This window comes from Delphinapterus leucas, chromosome 10 (genome assembly GCF_059928025.1).
Source record: "Delphinapterus leucas isolate spDelLeu-1000000601 "Yukka" chromosome 10, BTC_Dleu_Yukka2, whole genome shotgun sequence".
Taxonomy (NCBI): domain Eukaryota; kingdom Metazoa; phylum Chordata; class Mammalia; order Artiodactyla; family Monodontidae; genus Delphinapterus; species Delphinapterus leucas.
The window spans coordinates 16,022,056-16,044,104 of NC_143138.1; the positions used below are offsets into that span (position 1 = coordinate 16,022,056).

The 22,049-nt window shown below is 41.3% G+C and overlaps 1 protein-coding gene across 3 annotated transcripts in view; it reads left to right on the plus strand.

Annotated features, from left to right (window-relative positions):
• The window catches only part of E2F3 (E2F transcription factor 3), an 80,305-nt gene extending 61,310 nt beyond the window's left edge, over nt 1–18,995 (plus strand). Inside the window, exons 2-8 of one of the 3 annotated variants that reach the window (XR_004022487.2) lie at nt 6,670–6,781; nt 8,012–8,231; nt 9,549–9,707; nt 12,778–12,892; nt 14,205–14,340; nt 15,505–16,501; nt 16,770–18,995. Coding sequence is in view for 2 of the 3 variants with exons in the window: in XM_030760397.2 (XP_030616257.2) it covers nt 6,670–6,781; nt 8,012–8,231; nt 9,549–9,707; nt 12,778–12,892; nt 14,205–14,340; nt 15,505–15,767 (1,005 nt within the window). In the remaining variant the exon portion in view is untranslated. Of the gene's footprint in view, nt 1–6,669; nt 6,782–8,011; nt 8,232–9,548; nt 9,708–12,777; nt 12,893–14,204; nt 14,341–15,504 lie in introns of all 3 variants that reach the window. The other 2 variants (XM_022586760.3, XM_030760397.2) reach the window with 2 other exon arrangements.
• The last annotated feature ends 3,054 nt before the right edge of the window (nt 18,996–22,049 follow it).

Genomic DNA, 22,049 nt, shown 5'->3' on the forward strand with positions numbered 1-22,049 from the left:
TAGTTTCCCCACAGAAATAAAATTTTACTATTCACACTTTTTTAAAAAAGACTTACATATATAGAAGTACATCATTATTAATTGCATAACATTCCATTATATAAATGTACAATAACTTAACTGAATTTTTCTTCTGAGATTGGGCATTTATGTTGGACATAAGTAGAAAAGTATAAATATTCAAGAAACTGGCTGTGCTGTTTTTAATAGACAAACCCTAGAAGCAACATAAATGTTCTCAGAATGTATTCCAAAAAGTGGAAGTGTTAGTTTGAAAGATATAAATTTAATATGTATATAGACATATCACTTTGTAAAACCCAACCAAATATTACACAGCTATAAACATGAAATCATTACCTCATATTTAATTTTACTTCTCAGAGATAATCTCCATTAACATTTGATGTGGATCTTTCCAGACCTTTTTCCTCATGGATACATGGAAAATTTCATATTGAGATCTATATAGTTTTATAGTTTTTTTACCCCCCCATGAGATCATATTATACATAGCCTTCTGCAGCCTTAATTTTTCCCCCTTTATATTTCTTGAAAATCTTTCCAAACATGTAGATTAATCTCCAGCGTGTGTAAATATATATATATATATTTAAGTATCCCCTTTACAGGTTGGTAATGTTGGAGCTTTGTGATTTACCTGCCAAGAGACTTCGGGAATTTATTCCTTGGTTCATTCAAAATAAATAAGTCAATTTGACTGAGTGCATGCCATATGTAAGGCTCTGGGGAAACTAAATTACTTAAGACCTGAGATTGCACTCAGGTCCAGTGCAGAAACCTGGAGTATATATGTGTTATGATGGTGAAATCATGCCCCAGCAGCCAAGAAATTGCTATGGCAGCAAAGGAGGGACATCTCAATCAGTCCAGGGAAGTCGTGGTCACTGACAAATTATTTGAACAGACCTGGGTTCAATCCTGGTATCTGTGACTTATTAACTGAGACTTCAGGTAAATCCTTAACTTCTCTGCCTCAGTGCAAGATGGGTATAGGAATGCCTACCCCACAGTGCCGTCATGAATATTTATTGGGAAAGTGGTTATAGCAGAGGAGCGTTGAGTGTCCATTAGTAGGTGTCTGGCTAAGTAAACAAATCATGGTATATTAATGAATACAGTATTATGAAGCTCTAAAGAACAAGGTCATTCTGTGTGCACGGATAGGGACCCAACTGAGACATGCTATGAATAGAGTGCGGTTTGCTACCATCTGTGTAAAAAACATTTTATAAGGTGTGGTGGTATAAAACTGTATATATATATACTTGTATTTACCTAGACCATCTAAAAGGATATCTAAGTAACTTAGTAGTGCTTGCCTTTGAGGAAAGGAACTGGGGATCATGAATGGGAGAAAGACACATTGTAAATCAACTATACTCCAATAAAAATTTTAAAAAGAGTGGGAGAAAGTTTTTTTTTTTTTAATGGTTATGAAACACACAGTCTGGTTTTTTATTTTTATGTTATTTATTTATTTTATTTATTTTTGGCTGCGCTGGGTCTTCGTTGCTGCTTACGGGCTTTCTCTAGTTGCAGAGATGGGGGGCTACTCTTCGTTGTGGTGCGCGAGCTTCTCATTGCGGTGGCTTCTCTAGTTGCAGAGCACGGACTCTAGGCCTGTGGGCTTCAGTAGCTGTGGCACGGGGACTCAGTAGTTGTGGCTCGCGGGCTCTAGAGCACAGGCTCGGTAGTTGTGGCGCACGGGCTTAGTTGCTCTGCGGCATGTGGGATCTTCCTGGACCAGGGATCGAACCCATGTCCCCTGCATTGGCAGGTGAATTCTTAACCACTGCGCCACCAGGGAAGTCCCTGGGAGAAAAGTTTGCTACCCATGTATATCCATCTGTGCTGTTTGAATTACCATGTGCATTTTATGTAAAGGAAAGGATTTTTTTAAAATTATGAATAAAATAAAACTTAAGTTGATCATAAAGTAAGATGGTATCAATTTAATATAACTTTTCAACTATTTTTATATGGCAGTCTTTCACAATCATTTTATGGAGTGGTTATAAGCACGGACTTTGGAGTAGGCTTGTTTACTGGCTGTGGGGATCTTGGAAAAGTTATTTAAGAGCTCTAAACCTCCATTTTCTCCTGTAAAATAGGAAATAATAATAACAGCTATCTTATGGGGTTGTTGTAAAAATAAGATAACACAGTCAAGTGGAAAGCAATTAACCTGGCGTATGACCTATTGTAAGCACTCAAATGTTGACTGCATTATGGTTCATACTAAAAGCCTATATCTAGGACTCTTGGTTGCAAGTGGTAGTAATCTAACAGTTTTCTCCTACCAAAAAAGGGAATTCTTCACCTCACACAAATGAAAGTCTAGTAGATCTGTCTTTGGGACTGGTAAGATCTCGTACCTCCCTTGAAGGCACTGGGACGCAGTCTCTCTCTAGCTCTTAACTCTGCTTTCTTCTCTGTGGGCTCAGTTCCCAGGTAGCTCCGGGCTTACATCCTACCAGCCTGATAACTCCCAGTGAAAAGAACCCTGTACTTTCCAACAAAAATCCCATCATTGAGTGATTCATCCTGCTTTGGTCATGGGTAAACCACCCGTAAACCAGTCACATTCGCCAGCTGACTGGACTACACTGACTGGTGGGCCCAGATTAAGGTGCTCACCTCTGTAACCTAGATAGTAAGGGCCAGCCTAAGATGTTGAACAGTGTCAGGCCTTTTGTTTTCAAGAGAAACCACCTGAACTAAGAACTGTGGAGAAGTTCCCCAAATGAAAAATTAGGGCAACAAATGCCAGGTAGACGGAAACCATGGATGTTCCCCTCGGCCCACTGCTTGGCTGCCTGACAGTTACTCCTAATGTTTTCATACGTACATTTTCTGAAATGCGTAACAGTGCAACTGTTCCTTGCAGAGGCATGTTGTCATAGTTGGGGCTGAGGTCCTATAGTTAGCACATACTTCCTTTCTAGTAAAAGCCACCCTTGATAATAGCTCAGGCAGATGCCCTGTGGGTGATCTATATAGCATCACTCATGTTCGGCCTTTACTCCTGCTTAGGACCAAATGGCTGGGCCTCCTGTTAAGCACCAGATATATTAGTTGCTTTACTGGTAGGGGCCATGTAATATGAAGGTCTGTTTATAAACAGGACAGCGCTCCGTTCAGCAAGACGTTCACACTAAAAGCAAACAAAAATTGAGATGACCGAGAGGAGATTTTTTTTTTTGATTTGATTTTTTTATTGTGTTTGACTTACAATATTATTATTAGTTTTAAGTGTACATGGAACATTCTCTAGAAAGTGCTGACAGGAAAAAAAAAGTCAACCCAGAATTCTGTATCCATTGAAAATATCCTTCACAGATGAAGATGAAATGTTTTCAGAAAAAATAAAACTAAGATTATTTGTCACCAGCAGACATACACTAAAATAAATGCTGTAGGACATTCTTCAGGCGGAGGAAAAATGACACCAGGGGATTACACATATCTTCAGGAGCCAACAAAGAACAGCAGAAAATTTGAATTCCAAGAGGAGATCTTTATCTGCGCTGGTGCTCTGTCCAGGGCAAGGGGGTGTACCTACCTGCCCTGTTTAAATCCTCCCTTCTGGCTTCTTGTTTGTTTTAACAAGCATGTGTGCGCGAACTCGCTAAGGTAAGCATCAAGGTAATGCTGCTTCATCATAGCACTTCCCCAAAAGGAAGTCCAGTTACAGTGCCCATCGTCAGATCTAGGACCTACAAGTACTATGTGTTCCAGTTTAGTCCCCACTCACTCAGCAGTGGAGGAAAGGTAACAGGATAACCCAACAGAAACATCCATTTGGAAAAGAGGAAATCACACACGGTGGTCACCTCCCGGAGCATGTCATGTCCCCCCCAACAGGAATAGCAGGCACTTGGAGACTTGTTGGAGATGTGGCTTGCTTGTGGCTCCAAGATGGTCACCCCGATTTCTACTCTCTGGGAGGATTTTCTGGGGCTGCCTTTCTTTCACAGCTCATTTCTTTTCGGCGTGAGTCTTATAGGTTTAGGGATTGATTCACTTAAAGACTGAGGTCTCATAGGCCTTTGCTTCCTCTGGTGCCTTTCAAATGTAGTAGATTTTCTATCCAGTATTGAGATTTGTCAACTCTTTGGTTTGGTGCTTGGTTACCAAAGTCACACAACCTGACTAGTTCTGGTCCTTGAAGTTAGATCGCAGTTTCTTAGCAACAGATCTTGGAATTTCCCCAGCCTACAGCACACTGCTTCCACAGGCCTTAACCTCAAAGCAATTTGAAACAGTAGCTGAGCATGGGGAGGCACAAAGGACATGCCCCCAGGCTGCTGGCCAGTGGGTGGTTCTTTACTGAGGGTGCAGGGAGAGTGCAGGCCTTAAGGGGCCAGGAGCTCAGGGGCCCAAGCCCTTTTCCCATTTTGCCTTCCTTCTGTGGACTTTAGCAGGGGCAGAGAGTACAGCTGTATATCTTCTTGGATTGCTTTCTACTGAGAAAAAGCCTCCAAAGCAAAGCTGTTTTCTCCTTCTCTACTTTTAGGTGAGCCTCTACAAAGCTTGACTCTTATCAGTAGTAATTTACTGCAGGCCACAGGAGAGAAGTGACCAACACACCTGGCCCCTTGTCATTAGCAAGGCATGCCAGCTCCCCATTTCACTGGAGCCCGTCTTGACTCAGCCATTTCCACAGGTTGTCACATATTCCCCACACTTTCAGGAGCCCAACTCAAAGTGCTTTGAGCTAAAAGGAGACTTTATTGGCTAATGTAACTGATGTAACTGAAAAGTCTCGGGGAGGCCAACTGCATGACCTGACCCAGAGTTTTGAATGATGGCCTCAGACCCCTTTCTCTCTGTTTCTCCACTCTGCTTTCCTCTGGGGAGGCCTCATTTCCAGGTGGCTTCCTGCTACCAGCATATCAACCTTACTAAGAAGGCGCACCCCTTCCTACCAGTAGTTCCAGAAAAATTCCTGGGGTTGCCTTCGTTCACCCAGCTTTGGTCCTGTGCCAGAAGGACTGCAATCACTGTGGGCGAGGGGGAGGATGGAGCATAAAGACCAGCCCGGCCTGGGTCACCTGTGTGCAGCAGGCCACTCTTAGTCTGTGAGAGGGAAGGGATGCTCCCCGAAGAACAAGCAGGGAGTTTTGCCTGATGAAGCAGGAATGTTCCCTGGGCCAACCAAAGCAACAGGCCCACACAAGGATTTGACAAGAGTGTTTGGGAGCAGACGATGAAATTAAGAAATTTAATTTGCTAATCGTCATTCCTAGGCCTTTGGAGTGGTGATGCACTGCTCAGCAGGAAGGTAATGTGTGCCACAAATGCAAGCCACGTAGTAAAAAGATACATATATTTTCCGTATATATATACGGAAAGAGGTGAAATGATAACTTTAATAGCATCTTATTTAGTAATATTTTATAAAGCCGAAACAGCATCATTTTAACATGTAATCAACATAAAAATTATTCATGAGCTCTTTCAGCCTTTTTCGTGCTAAGTTTTGAAATCCAGTGTGTGTTTTACACGGACAGCACGTGTCAGATCGGATGAGCTGCCTGTGGCTTGTGAACAGGACACGTTCAGCTGATAAGTTGTTACTTCAGTTTCTATGTCATGGGGAGTTATTTTGAAATTGTGAATCTCCTCATTAGAAGCATCTGCCCTGAAATGAGCCTAAATGCACATTGTCATGTGGGTGTCTAGTTGGTACCACCCCTGTCTGAACACCCTTCACACTCATGCAGTCAGTACTCAACAGTTACTTATTTAATAATTACCTGGCTTCTCTCCTGAACTCTACGCACTAGGAACCAAGGGACTCTTATCTGTCTTGCTTACCTCTGTTCCCTTCGCCCAGAGCCCAGTACATAAAAGACATGAAGTGCATATTTTTATATGAAAAATCAGATTAAAAACTTGGGTGAGAGCTTCTCGTTTGCCCAGTTTGATGACCAAATGGGGAAAGTAATCCTAGTTGAAACCCAGGATTGAGTGTTTGCGGTGTTTGTTATTCTGATGAATGAGCATTTGTAGTCTGTGACCAGTTGTGTTACTATTCAATCACCCTTTCTTTCATTGAATATATATATAGAGAGAGAGAGAGAGAGAGAGTGTGTGTGTGTGTGTGAGAGACTGAATACCTACAGAAACCCAGGCTCTGTACCAAGCCCTGCGTATACAAAGATAAATGGGAAGCAGTCCCTGCCTTAAAGGAAATGAGAAACAGATAAATAAAATAACTCTTACATCCAGCAAGTGTTATGATACCAATAAACACAGAGTGTTTGGGGAGCACAAGGAAGGGGGTTCAACCCAGGTCAGAGATGGAGACAGAAGCAGAGGTTTGCTGGGGAAAAGTGAATTTAAGTCCCGTGATGCCTGCAGTATTCTTAGTCTCCAGCCCCATGCCTGGCATGTCTGTTGAATCAATGAGTAAATGAACAAAGTGACTCCAGAGCCTAACCCTGAAGGATGGTTGGATTTGTCCATCTGAGCCCAGGTGGCGAGAGCTCCGCCTCCGGAGCCGGAGCCCCGGCTGGAGGGAACCGAGACCCTGAGTGAAGTGGAGGGGGCCAGCGGGGGCTGGCGCGAGCCTGTGGCGTTCGGCTTCACTTGTGATCGTCCACATGACCAGCGACCAACAACTGTACTCTCTCATTCCAGGCAAAGCGCAGGCTGGAGCTAGGAGAAAGCGGTCAGCAGTACCTCTCAGATGGTTTAAAAACCCCCAAGGGCAAAGGAAGAGCTGCGCTCCGAAGTCCAGATAGTCCAAAAAGTAAGGATTCCGTGATCTCTTCCTGTCTTGGGTGTGAGCCTCCCAACTTTCAGAGCTTGTGGCTGAAGGGATGCCAAGGTGTGGATAATTTTGGCATGTTTGGTTCTTTTTCATTTCTGCCTGTGCCTATCCAAAAAATAAATATGATGTCTGCAGACACCCAGTGAGAGGTTTACAGAGTCCCTCCGATACCTGAATACTGACTGCAGGGGAGGCCTCTTTTGATGTGTGCAGTTTCATTTTTCAACTCAGAATACAAGCTCTTTGGCACTGTTCCATAGTCAAATCTAACTTTAACTTTCCTTCATGGACCTTACTTCAGGGACCAGGGCTAGCTGGGTGTAGGTGATGTCTATGCCAGCCTAAATCTCGAGTTCAGCGTATGGCAGCGTAAGGGTTGATTGAAACCAGTAAATTGCAGCTAGTTTCCATTTCCATCAAGCACAATCGTTGTTTCTTTTGGGAGAGAAAGCAAAGTAGGTTGGAAATAGCTAAATAGTCCTTTACATCTTTGGCATTTAATGCAAAGGCTAAATTAATTTAGACTTTGTCCTCTCCTGTCCCGTAGTGTATGAATTAGGCAATCCACAAATTGTGTGTCGTACTCAGTTAAACCCTTGACCTGTGCACCTGTAAGAGAATAAATGCAATATTAAATGAGGACAGTTCATTCCAGAGGGATGGGGAGACTGGACTGAACGACCTTTCCAGGTATTCTTCATCTACATTCTTTGAAAAGTTGGTGAACAAGTTATATACACACAGAGACACTGGAGTATGAAAGGGCAGTTAGGATGGGTCTGTCTGGGCCCCATCGTCAAACGCTGGAGAGATTCATAGCCGGACCCCATCAAATTAGGCTCCACATGTGCTGATCCCATGAGGCTACAGCACTTTTTCATTCATTCAACAGACATTTTTGAGCACCTACTATGTGTGAGATACTTCACTAGACCCCAGGGAGTAGGGTAAGCCAAAGTAGAAACTACTGAGAAATTCACAGTAAAACGCTTTAATCAAACAGGAGTTTTTACTGTCCCTTCCTTTTCTAATAAAGCAATTTCATAGCTTTCCATAACTCACCACAAACATCAGCGACAACAGCTTTGCTTCCAACACTAATACCTGGGCAGCTGGGGGAATGGGGGCTTGCTTGACTGCAAAGAAACCCTTCATTTCTTTACCTTTCCCCCTATCCCCCCACCCGCTCGGCTTTTGTTTTTCTTTAAGCTCCAAAATCTCCCTCAGAAAAAACACGGTATGATACATCACTTGGTCTGCTCACCAAGAAGTTCATTCAGCTACTGAGCCAATCACCTGATGGGGTCTTGGATTTGAACAAGGCAGCAGAGGTGCTGAAGGTGCAAAAGAGAAGGATTTATGACATCACCAATGTACTGGAAGGCATCCACCTCATTAAGAAGAAGTCTAAAAACAACGTGCAGTGGATGTGAGTATGAGTCACGGGGCCCGCAATTCACTGGCTCTGGGGTCCTTGCAAACTGCAGAGGGGTTTCTCCCAGGCCCAACTTTCACGCGCATGCCCACACTTCATTCCTTTTCTCTCCTACTTCTCTCCTTCTCTCTTCCCTCCTCAACTCCTTAGCCAGAAGTTCAAAGTCTCTTTACAAAGAGACCTTCTGTTTAGATGCTGTCAGAGATAAAAGGGTTTATATTCAATTAACCTCAAGCAAGGGGATCCTGGGATTAAATGGAGCCCTGCATCTGTAAAGTAAAACGCTGTTCATCTGTCACCGTGATATCTACGTGTGTGCTCACATGTGTAATCTAATAGATGCTTACACAGGCCTGTGGCTTGTCTCTAATAGGAGTTTAGAAACTATCTGTGGCTGTGTATCAACACATCTGTGTGTACGCACAGTTGTCAGGTATCTTTATTGATGGTTCTCATTACCGATTAACTCACTTTCTGTGTAAATTAAGTCAAGGTTCCTTCTGGAAAACCGGGATGATAATACTTGTCATCTACACACCCACATGTATGATTAAATGTATGATAATGTCATTTGTGAATTATGGACAGAGCATCTGAACACCCAGTGTATCAGAAGGAACTATGAAAGCATTATTGGAAGGAATAAATCTGTTATGGGTTGGCTTTGAAAAAAATATTACTTCAAACATGATAAAATGAACATGTACTTTTTTGGAATTTTATGACAATTCAGTGACCCATTTTAGCCTGTGGTTGAGACAAACCTGTGGGAACTGGGTTTTGTTCTTGCATCCAGCACATATACCTGTTTTCTTCACCTCCTTTTCCTTTTTAGTTGTTGGTATAAGACCCTCAGAAATTACCTAGGTCTTTCATGCTTTTTTTTGGATGACGTTTGGTTGAAATTTGAACGATTCCATCTTTTTCTTCAAATTTTTCTATCTTGCTATGTCTTTCTATCCTTTTTCCCCTGTTTCTTTTCCCCCCGCTGGGAGGCATGTGGCAGGAAGGAGCCACCTCCTTTTGCCCTTTGAATTTGAGTCTTCTGAAGAAACAGCCTCCTCTGGAGGAAAGAAACCTGAAAATAGCAGTGTTTTTTCACTTAATTTCTATGGTGTGAAAAGTGAAGGACTTTATGTACGGAAAAATATGTATAAAAATTCTAATTTTAACACCTAGCTAACGAACAGTGTGACCTCCTGCATCAAGAGGGGACATTTACCCAAAGGACCGTTTCTCCCAGCCCTCCCTTTCGCCCTCTCCCCTTTGGCCTGTCGAGCAGACATGCAGAGTCTGTGTTTGGGTTTCCAGGGGCTGCAGTCTGTCTGAGGACGGGGGCATGCTGGCCCAGTGTCAAGGCCTGTCTAAAGAAGTGACCGAGCTCAGTCAGGAAGAGAAGAAATTAGATGAACTGATCCAAAGCTGCACCCTGGACCTCAAACTGTTAACCGAGGATTCAGAGAATCAAAGATATCCTTTGTGCCACCTGTTTGGCGGGGGTTACTGCCTTCTAGACTATTTCCAGAGTTGATGATCTGACTTTTATGCACAAGGTAGAATTTTACTCGTTTCATACAAGTAAGCGTGTGTGTGTGTGTGTAGGTGTGTGTTCAGTATTTATGGAATGATAGTCATTAGACTGCATCCCATCGTACCTCTTTTTTTTTTTTTTTTTTTTTTTTTTTGCGGTACGCGGTCCTCTCACTGTTGCGGCCTTTCCCGTTGCGGAGCACAGGCTCCGGACGCGCAGGCTCAGCGGCCATGGCTCACGGGCCCAGCCGCTCCACGGCATGTGGGATCTTCCCGGACCGGGGCACGAACCCGTGTCCCCTGCATCGGCAGGCGGACTCTCAACCACTGCGCCACCAGGGAAGCCCAGGCAACACTATTAATGAGATATGTAAGGTGTCAGTATTCATATTAATGATAACAGCAGATTCATCTTGGGCTTCCCAGGTTTTAGGTGGGTGTTAGCTGTCACTGTTGGGGTTCTCATATTCTGTTTTCTTTTCATCAGATATTGGGGGCAATTGGAATTTGTTGAATCTGTAATTGAACTCTAGTTGAAGGAATTGAAAGAGTATAGAAGAATCGTTCTATAATTTTTAAAGCACGTTATGCTGAATCACAGCACCAAAAACTGATTTCAGAAACACCTCAAGGCCTAAGAAATCTCAGCTTATCCATTCATCCACAAACATTAGTCCTTGGAAGTAAAAATATAAAAAGCCAACTCTTGTTCTTAACTGGCTGACAATCTGTTGACCACCTGAGGAGAACTTACTGTTCATCACCTCACTTCAGACCATAGAGGAGAGAGATTACTTCATCATGCTGACGAGAAGATTTTGCAATTTTCTCACTTATTAGTAGGAAACAAAACCAGTATTTTAAATAATCCCATCTCTGATTTTAGTTCCCCATTTATCTTCGTTAGACAGAAAATAAAATGTGACCTGCCCGGTTTCTTCTAGTGTCTCATCTCTAGTAGGCTTTCCCTTGGAGTTATGGGGACATTTATTTTCCAATTTAAGCAGTCTTTTTTGAAACTCTGATTGTTCATTTCCTGTTGGCCAAAGGATTAACCTTGTCAGCTGACGCTTAGTGAGCTGGGGAAGAGGCGTGCTGATTGGACACCGCCCCCTCCCCCCTCCCTGTGGTGGCCAGAGTGGGCTTACACTGGAAGAAATGAGAGTAGCTCTAGTTGGGCTGCTTCCTACATTGTTTATTCGGGAGCCCCTTCAGGGAGGAGACGTGGCTGTTCCATGTGATGGGCAGCTTACAGCCTTGTCACCTACATTAGCTTTCTCTGGTGCCTTTGTTGCAGAAAACGAAAGCTTCCTTGCAGGGGGCTGCTAACCCAAGAAGGAGGGAGCCCCAATGGAAGCACTTTTAAGTTTGTGAGATTAGAGAATACGTTTGCACAATTTATTTCCATTTGCCATCCAGTTCCGAATTTGGTACAGCTTGCCCACAAATGTGTTGAAATTTTCCTTCCTGCGGCATGTTGGGTAATTGTAGATGAGGTTTTATTTTAATAAATGGTTGTCGAATAGCTTTTTGACAGTGGGCTGTGGAGTAAGTACCTAGTTATCAGTTTCCCCACTGTTCTCAGTAAAAATCTGTAACTGTCAGGTCTTCTGTAAAGACAGCAATTGGCTTCCTTGATGAAACAGATGATGACCTAAAACCCAGAATCCTGCGTGAGCTGTCCTGTCAAGCTCAACACTGAAATAGCTGTTGTCTGAACTACTGAGACTTCAAGATGATAGTCTGTGATAGACGGCCCTAAACGTACATGCAGATTTTGGGTGAATGTGCTTTTTTCTGGACAGCAGGTTCATAGCTTCCTTCAGTTTCTAATAAAAAGCTACTAATCTAAGGGACATCATTTCCTCTAGGCTTTCTAAGTCCTATTTCTGTATTTAACATGTTAGATCACAGACTCTATTCACTACATTATATTACCTCCGGAAATGCCTTTGTTGGGTTGCGATTTGCTGTTTTACCCTAGGCATTTTTTGTAAGTTAATATGAAAAGCAACTGGCTAAAGACATTGTATGTTAATTATGGTACTCCATGCCCCTTATAAAAGAAAGCTATGCAACCTATTCTCTTGTAGTACCAAGTCAAAGCCTGTCTCTCTAAGCTAGCTAGCATGAATACTTTATCATAAAATAAGTACCATGTTCTTTGGTAATATTCTCTTAGGTTTAACTGTCAGGGCACTTTAAAGAATTGTTCAGTGCTCGGAAGTAACTACCAAGAGTACTGAAATATTATTTTACTCTCTTTTCCTAAATCATTTAGGTTGCAGATCATCTGGAAGCTGCTTTCCTCCTTGTGAACACTGAAATATTGTAGTTAATAATATCATACAAAGGGTAATCTTTCTAACAGAGAAGTAATGACACTCTTATGAGTAGGCAATATATAATCACAACCAGCCCAGGTACACTTAAGAAAACAAGCTCTCTGCCTGAGCAGTACTCGGAGTTCTTCCACTGATACATAGATTTCATTCATTCATTTGGGTGGCTGCTGACACTTTTTAACAATCAAGCAGCAGATAGAAGTTACCGGTGTTTCAACAAAATTAGGGTTAATAGGGCTTAAATTTTTTCTGTGAATTGGGATCTGCCATCATTCAATTTGAGTGACAGAGTACTTCATTGGAGTTCATGCAATACCTGTGCTCCAGAGGAACCTGGTTTGAAAATCCCTGACGAAATTGGGTTTCAGTTTTCTTTTAAGAGTTTATTTTAACTATTCTGTTTCTGTGTTTATGTTAATATCTTAAGTAGCCATGAACTTAGAAATGGAAAGAAAAAAGCTAGACACTTCTTTTGTTGTTTAGAATAACAACCAGAAAAGAAGATTCATGGAAGATCCCATATATTTAAAGATCTAGAAGGAGAGACAGATATATTCTTCTAAGAAATAAAATACTTAAAAAATTTTTCCATGCATCTATTTTGTTATCTTCATAATGGTTACATCCGAGACGATTAGTTGGAAGATTTCCTTAACACTCATTACGTTAGCTTATGTTACATATCAAGATATTCGAAAAATTAGTGGCCTTAAAGACCAAACTGTTATAGTTGTGAAAGCCCCTCCAGAAACAAGACTTGAAGTGCCTGACCCAATAGAGGTAAGGAGATAACGTCTTTGTTCATCTGTAGAGATCTTTTTGGAATGCCTGGTGTTAAAGAATCATTGACTCCTGGTTAAAGTCTGTATTCTCCTAAAAGCTTGATAGTTCTTCCCCATCTGTTTTACTTAATCCTAACTTTAAAAACATTTCAACAGTTTGATATGTATTGAGTGTCCAAAAATTCTAATTTTAACATAGCAGGGCATTCAACTCAAAGTGGTATATGGGGCCCTGTCCCTCTTGTATTTTCTCTTTTTCATAATTTGTTATATGGTAGTTCTGATCCATTTGAACCGGTGGGGAATTTTACGTTGATTACCCTGGATGTGGTCCCCGCCATGGACAGAGATATAAATGTTTTAAAGTAGTTCCCTAACTTATCTTAGGACATTTTAAGAATTTATCATTTATAAAACATTGACTTTTAAGAAATCAAATGGGACTTCGGGTTAATTGATAGACTAGAATATTGTAAGAAAATAAGGAGCATAGCTTTGTGATTGCTTTCAGATATACTTTGATAACATAGGCCTAGACTATAAAAGATACAGAAATGTAGTAAAAGAATGTGTAGAAAATAAAAAGAGAATGAAATTTGCAAGCTCCCATCTAGGGTAGAGTTCTCACCTTAAATGATAATAATAGCTCTATGACCTAGATAAAGAAGAATTTTAAATATTAGTGTACTGCATTCTCTCATTAAACTCAGTTCCTAGCACTTAAGAGTACTATTCCTCCAGTGGCTATTAAAGTTCAACATAAAAAAAACCCTACTGTTAAGGAATAATAACATGGGAATACTGTATTTGGAACACTTAAAAGACCTTCTAACAGTTTGCATAAAAGGAATATATATATATTTTTTAAATTCACCTCCTCTTGGCAAGGGTCAGCAAACTTTTTCTTTAAAGAGCCAGACAGTAAATGTTTTTGGCTGTGTGAGCCCTACAGTCTGTTGGGACTATTCAACTGCCCAGCTCTGCCATCATAGCATGAAAAAAAAGAAAAGAAAAAAAAAAAAAAACCAAATATCAGCCAGAGGCTACACACAAACAATGGGAATGGGCGTGACTCTGCCAATAAAACTTTATTTGCAAAGCCAGTTAGTGGACAGGATTGACCCTTGGGCTGCAGTTTGCGGACCCCTGCTCTAGAGGATGACAGTCATTGATTGAGGTGGACTACCAGTAGAGAAACAAAAGGAACAATGAAAATTACCCTTACTTTCCATTTTTTGATGAAGATTACTATAGCTCTCATTTCCAAAAGAACCTTCTGTTTGAACTTATCTCACTTCTTCTGTTCATAGAGCCTACAAATACATTTGGCAAGTACCCAAGGACCCATTGAGGTTTATTTGTGTCCAGAAGAGACTGAAACACACAGTCCAATGAAAACAAACAACCAAGACCACAATGGGAATATCTCTAAACCCACTTCCAAAGGTAAAAATTCCACTTTTGTCATCTGGAAACTATGTTAAAAATGAATGTGGCTAGAAGGATCCTGTATCAGAATCACAAGTCTAGGCAAGAAACAAAAATTTCTGTTATTAATGTTATTAACATTTTTTTTTTAAAAAAGTCATTCTGAATAGTTTGCAGAAGAAAATAATGATCTTCTTCAGGGCAAATGGCTCCTCCACCCACTTAATGGAGCCCCTACAGGCTTTTGCCATCAGCAGAAACCATTTCTTTACAGTGTTTTGGAAAACCAGCGGAAGTGAGGAGTGAAGCTGTAAGCTGTCTGGGTGAATCACCAGCTATACTTGGCCGCACACCTCTGAGTGATACCGCAGAGATCATTGGAGAGGGAACTGAAAAAAGTTAGGAGAGAAGAGCCTTTTGCCAAAGAAGTTTTATCCTAATTTCCCCTGCAATGTGATGGGGAGAGAATAAGGGAGGGAAACCCCAGGAAAATAAATCTAATGCATCCCTCCACTGTCCACACAGCAAGGGAAGCTTTTTGCAGTCTTTTTGTTTTTTTTCAGATTGGAGATATGCATTTAATTTTCTTCTACTACCTCCCAATATAGGAGCAAGAATAGGAATGATTTAAGTGATCAGGTCTGACTTAATATTGAGGGGGAGAAAAAAATGCTACCTCAAATGGTAAAACAAAAGACCACTTTTTTTTTTTCCACCCTAGAACTTCAAAGTGGATGTGTCTTTTTATTTGTATTTTTAGAAGTATCTTTAATAAGCTAGTTGTTCAAAAAAAGACTAAGTTAAAATCGGTGATCTCTACTAAGGAGCCAACTTTTCAGCCTGTAGGTTTTGTTTTCTTTTGTTTTTCTTTACAGAATGACTAACTGATAGCAGGACATTTTTTAGCTTGTTAGCCTCTAATCTTTGAAGCTACGTGTATTCTTGTTTGCTAACTGTCGGTATTTTAAAAGATGAGTGAGTAGACAAGAACACAGAAAGGCTTACCAGAGTCACTGCTCACAGAGCCTGTTAGCATGAGGTGATCTATACTGTAATGTCATCTGATTGTCCTTAGCAAAGAGTGTACAGGCTTTTATAACAGCAACACGTACATGCTTCCCCAAAATTAATTTGATTGTTGCCTAACTTATTTTCTTGTTTCCTCCAACTTTTTCCTTTCAGACTTGGCTTCAACCAACTCAGGACATAGTGATTGCTCGATTTCTATGGCAAACCTTTCTCCTTTGGCCTCCCCAGCCAACCTTTTACAGCAGACTGAGGACCAAATTCCTTCCAACCTAGAAGGACCATTTGTGAACTTACTGCCCCCCCTGCTCCAAGAAGACTATCTCCTAAGCCTTGGGGAGGAGGAAGGCATCAGCGATCTCTTTGATGCTTACGATCTGGAAAAGCTCCCGCTGGTGGAAGACTTCATGTGTAGCTGATTATGCTTTGTGTGAACTTCCCTTATAAACCCATATTTTTTTATTATGAAACCGAACATCTGTCATGCAGTGTTGTCCCTTCCTACCTTCTTCCTCCAAGATAGTATCATGAAGTAAACTACAAACTTCAGAACAAAGCTGACGTTTTAATGAATTAAAAAAAAAGAAAAAAAATGTCTAAACGCACAGTTGCAGGCGCCCTTGGGAAAGCCCTGCCTCGCCCCAGGCTCCAAAATCTCCTGGATGAGTCAGCAAGTGAGAAAATGTGCAATCAGGTGTCTCTCACCCGTCCTTTTCCTCCCTCCCTCCTGGACTGGCTTGCTGTGCCTGACGGATGGGCTGTAGACTGGGGTCTGGCCACCTGGCCCACTCGCAAACAGCAATCTTCCTTAATAGCATTTCAAGCCGTGCCTTCTTCGCAGAATGCATGTCTTTGGGGTCTGCTAATTTGGAATGGAACTGCAGGAACTGTAAACTTGAAGTCATGCGAAAGTATGAAATGGATTTCTTCAGCTCTTCTTAGGAATATTTAAATTACTGTCATAATTCAGTTTAAGCTATGGACCGCATGTCCCACTAGGAGGTCAAGAGATCCTCCACAGCCTTTCAGATGAAGAAACTTTTCAAGTATTTGTCGCAGATACAGAAGAATAGTTGAGTTCTGCCCCTCTGAGCTGTTGTGGATTTTTCCTGTCTCCATAAACCACTTCCACTCCCCTGCCCCCAATGTATTCGTAAGTTTGAAGTTGATTTGTAGCAAATGCCTACTTTGGAGTTCTTTGTGGATTATTTTAGATTTTTTTTTTTTAAGCTGCCATTTAAGCATTCCTGTGGCACCCATCACCATTTCAATTTAATTGTTTACTTTGAAGCAGTTTTTGCTAATTCAAATTATTTAAGCAGAGGTAGAGAACCTCTATTGATCAGAGCATCTAAACGTGTGTGATCTAAGGTTTAACAGCCTCTGCAAGAAGCTTTGCCCCATCTTGCTTCCTTTCCCAGGAGGGGGCGCTTGGAGCCAGTGGAGCTCGCTGACAGGGGCGGCCCATCTGGAAGGAGAACCAGGTCAGATGACACAGCAGCCCCAAGGAGCAGCAGGTGTGGATCCCTCCGTCCTTGGGCTTCCCGGGCCCCCGTGACCGGGGAAAGGGCTCTCTTATACTGCACTCAGGGAGACCACTTCTCAGGATGGGGTCAGATGGAGAGGCCTCTGGGGAGAAAGACATCCCCCGTTGTGAGTAGGGTTCTATCAGTGGCATTTACTTCCGCTGGTGAGAACCGCTCCCATTTCCCTCCCGCTACGAAGGAGTGAGCTGGACCAAGGGAAGTCAGGGATGTAGAAAAAGCAGGACGGGATGCCAGGGCATCTTCCCCTTAACTCTTCAGGAATGGTGTCCCAAGTTGGAGGCTTCGTGACAGCTGCAAATCCTACCAGTTCTGTCCAAGAATGGCTTTCCCATTGGCCAGGGGGAGATGGCCCTCTCCCGCTGGGAATGTGGCAGAGTACCTCACATCCATTCCTTGGATGCTAAAGACTGTGGGAATGAGGGAGTCATCTAAAAAACAAACCTCAACACAAACAACAGTTAAATTGAAATGCTATGTGCCCAACACAGCGGTAGGCACATAGTAAGGCACTCGATTCACGTGTTCAATTGAATGGCAAATATATCCCTTAGGAAAAACACAAAACAAAACCGCGAAAGCCCTAGCCGGGTTAGTCTAGGTAGATTTCCACAATATGCAAAGTGGTGGTCGGGTCAAAACAATGACACCAGCACTTTAAACTATTTGTGTAGGTATGCATGGGTGTATGTTTGAGAAGAAAAACAAAGGTGCAGATCATCCTCCCTTTTCTTCTGCCTCCATCCCCACCCCCGTCGTCCCCTCATACACACACTGGACTTGGTCCGAGATGAAGCATTGGGGGGGTGGGGGGGGGAAGGGGGAGCTTTGTGTCAAGTGCCTACTGGAAATGCACTGTGGGGTGTTTTCCTGTATGGGAAACCATTTATGCCAAGCTTTTCCCCATTTCCCATATTTATCTCATCTGGTTAGCTGCCTCCGCTTCCAGCTTTGTGTAATTCTCTTTGCCAGCTGCACAAAAGCTGATTTTTTCCCAAAGTCTAAAGACTGAGCTCACCTGACTAGGTGTTTGTGTGTTTGGTTGAATTTCTCGTTAAACCTTTTCGTAACGTGATGCCGTATTTATTGTTTTAAAAATGAAAGGAGTCCTAATAAGTCTTGCAAGTTCCTTCATGCATAAGGTTTTCCCAGTTAATGGGCTTAACTGGTGTACGTTAATTAGACGTCCATACTGTATTCTGTTTGCATTATTAGTCATTTTATTTTTTACATAGTATCTGGCACACAAAGTGGGTTAGTACTACAGTATTTGTGTTACTTTAAGTACTGAGTATGCAGGTTTCCTGGTACCATTGAGTTGCTGCTATTAAAGCTCACACATGAAATGGCTAAAAGTTACACGTGTGCGTATTATGACTGCGTGAGCCTTAGAAAGTAAACTGTATAAAGAGCAACACATGAGCTGTCAAACAGTGTTAGGTGTGTGTTTATATGTACAGATCTGTGCGTAGCAATCGTTTTATTTAAGTTGATACGCAGCCTACTCATATTTTCATTATCTAGCAATTTTGTACAAAAATAGCAATTAATTTGTAAACACTGCCAGAATATTTTCTAGCTGGTTTGTAATTTTTTAAGAGTGTTGTTTTGTTTTTGTTGTTGTTGTTGTTGCGTTCTTGTGTTCATTTCTGTTGTAAGTGTAGATCTGTAAATACAATTGCAGTATTTAAAGCTTCAGCTTTCAGGACAAAGAAAAGTAAGAACTCAGCGTGTGCATGACAACTCGTGTGTACAAGAGGAGGGATTTGAAGGAAGATGCCTTGCAGAGTGAGTCGGGTGGCAACTGTCAGATTGTGGGAATTTCTTTTCCTATGGGGTACGTGATTTTGTCAAAAGTAAGTATTTCTCCCAAAATTGGGAGCAGGCAAACTACTAATCAGTTTAGCTTTGTGTTGTAGCTATAGTTAAAAGGAGAAAATATGTAATATAATGTAAAAAAAAAAAAGCTTTTATGATGGATTTTGTAAATAGATTTGTTACAGGGTAACCTGTTCTCTAGCTGTGATCTTACCACTTCAAATGGGTGTAATTTGAATAAATTTTGTATGGTAAAGGATCAATAAAATGATTTTTTTTTAAAGAGCTTAGACTTGTGGATGGATTTTCTTACTATTGTCTTATGCTCCTACATTAATTTTATTTTTAAAGACACGCTTAGCAAGTTAAGGGGAACGTTTGAACAAAAACTCAAAACATCGTATGTCTTACCATTTAGTTGGGATTTGAGGAACATTAAGCAAAAAATTTTTTGAGCACCTGTGTTATGCTTGCCACTCTGGGAAGCAGAAGAACTTGCCACGTCTCTGATCACTTGGCAGAAACCACTACCAGGTATGGAGGATTTTTACACTGAGAAAGTGACAAGTCAAGTCTTATTTCTCATAAGGAGTATGAAGCCAGTAGATTCTATTTCTCAAGATTGGTAATTACCTTCCTCGTTCTAGATTCTGTATTTCTTATAATGCCACCTGTGAACAACTTCGGATTTTTTTTGACTGCTATGTCACTCCTAACTCAGAGCTCATCATGTAAAAGCTTCAAAATGTATATCGTATACACACACAGACACACAATCAATACACAAGAGTTAATGTACAAAAAAGAAACATCCCCTGCCGCCCTCCCCCGCCCCCATCTATTCACCCCAGAGGTAACCACTATTTTCATTTTTCCTGTGTGTATCCTTCTGGTCTAGGTGTTTTCTAGGCATATATAAACACGTGTTTATATACAGTTTTTAACATAAATTGTACTTAATACATATATGTTGATGTTTAGCTTTTTTTTTTTCCCCACTAAATAGCATCTTGGACATCTTTCCATGTTTGTACTTAGAGATTATGTTCATTCCCTTCAAAGGCTGCATAGCGTTCCAGTGATTAAAATTTTATTTAATAATTTATTTACCTAATTTCCTGTTTGAAGATATTTTTGAAATAGAAAATATGTTTTATTGAATGCTTATACTATGCCAGGTACTATTTTTTTTAATATGGTAAAATACACATAGCATAAAATTTACCATTAGTGACATTTAATACATGCACCATGTTGTGCAATGATCACCGCTCTGGTTCCAGAACATTTTCATCATCCAAAAAGGAAACCGCACGCCCATTAAGCAGCCACCCCCCCATCCTCTTCTAGTCCCAGCCCCTGACAACCACTAATCCGTTTTCTGTCCCTATGGATTTGCCTGTTTTGGTTATTTCCTATAAATGGAATCATACAATATGTGACCTTTCTGCTTTTTTTCCACTTAGCATTATGTCCTCAAGGTTCATTCATGTGGAAGCACGTATCAGTACCTCCTTCCTTTTTATGCCTGAATAATAACCCGTTGCATGGATATACCACATTTCCATTATCTGTCCATCAGCTGATAGACATTTGGGTTGTTTCCACTTTTTGGCTACTGGAATGCCAGGTACTATTTTAAGTGCTTCATGTGAGTGCTCTGTGGTTTTTCACGGCACCCATCACTAGCTAATCCTATATACGTTATCGCTCCTCTTCTAGAATGTGAGCTCAATGAGGAGAGGTACTTTGTATTACTCACTGTTGTGCCCCCAGTCCCTAAAATAGTGCCTGGCACATAATAAGCACCTAATACATATCTAAATGAATTATTTGTATTTAGCAGATGAGTCTGAGGTTTAAGAATGTTAATTAAAAGGCAACACAGTGATATAATGAGCTCAAAGGCTTTCTCACCTCATTTTGTACCTTATACGGGACTTTTTTTTTTCACATTTTTGCGTTTTATTTTTAGTTCTGCTTGGAGTCCTGTTTTCCCAGAGTTGGAGCACCTGACTTCTGTCATCCAGCATAGCCGCTGTCATATCCAGGGGTGTGCATCTTTGGTCAGCAGGTATTCTATAGTCAAGCCAGTGATGGAAGTTGAACAAAGTGATACAAAAATGGATCCCTTCTTCCGGGTAGACTACTGAAGGTGGGGGGGTGGGGGTAGGAGCTAGCAAATAAAACAAGAATTGTCCATACACAGTTGAAAAATGTAGAGAAGATGAATTTGAATCAATTGTGTAGAGCTGCATCTTTTCAAAAGGTGAATATATGACTAGGATGTGTAAACAGTTTATAATTCAGAAACTTACCTGAGTATTGTTTTAAAATGGGCTCACTCTACTCTGGGGAGAATTTAGAAATCAGTCTGTAATATTGAAATAGAAAATAAAACCATTATTAAAAAGTTAATTGTATTCACTCATTTAATGTCCATTAAGAGAAATATCAATAGTTATTCATTTATTCGGTCACTCTTTGAATGAGCATAAAGTGATTACTATATGCCAGACACTGTTGTAGGTGCTGGAGCGCAAATGGAAAAAGACATAGATCCTGTTAGCAAGAGGAAGCTTATAGTCTAGTGGGGAGAGGAACGAGTTTTAGCTAGGAGAAGTAAGTTCTGAGGGCCAGGTCTTAAGTGATTTTTCCTTCCAAAGCCACATTTGGAAGACTTGGAAGGATAGATGGTTAGAGGCAGAAATGGAAATGAAGGTGTAGACTTTCTGCTGGAGAGCTTTACAAAGCAGGAAAGCTTCTGATCCAGGATGCAGGAGGGCTTTTGCAGAAGACTGCCCAGGTAGGCACAACTCAAACGTGAATAAGCCAATGGATTCATTTTCTAGGATCTAGGGAGCTGGGGAGCCTCAATCCAATCTCGACTACAACCCGGATACCGTGAAGGAAAATGACGAGATTAAATGGTAGGTCATGCCTTGGGATAAGAATGAGAATCCCTGCCCTGGCTACTTAGAATTAATCAGCTAGGAGTCAATCAGAAGTTAAAAGAAATACCATTGCGGTGCGTGGGCTTCTCATTGCAATGGTATTTCTACTCATCCCCATGTTTCATGGGTGGATGCTATCATTATTCTCTGTGTCTCTGTGCACAGTAACAAATTGGGAGAGATGGAAACCATTGGAAGGCCAAGTTGGAGGACTTCTCAGTGGTTCTTTTGTCCTCAGTCTTTGATAAAAATGGATTTGCTCTGTTTAAACAGAGGAAGAATCAAATTGGCAACAGCTCCTAAATAGGATGTTCCGTCTCTGCCTTGAAAGACTCAGACCTCTCTTCCTGTACAGGCTACTTTTCAGCTTTAGAAGCCTTTAAGA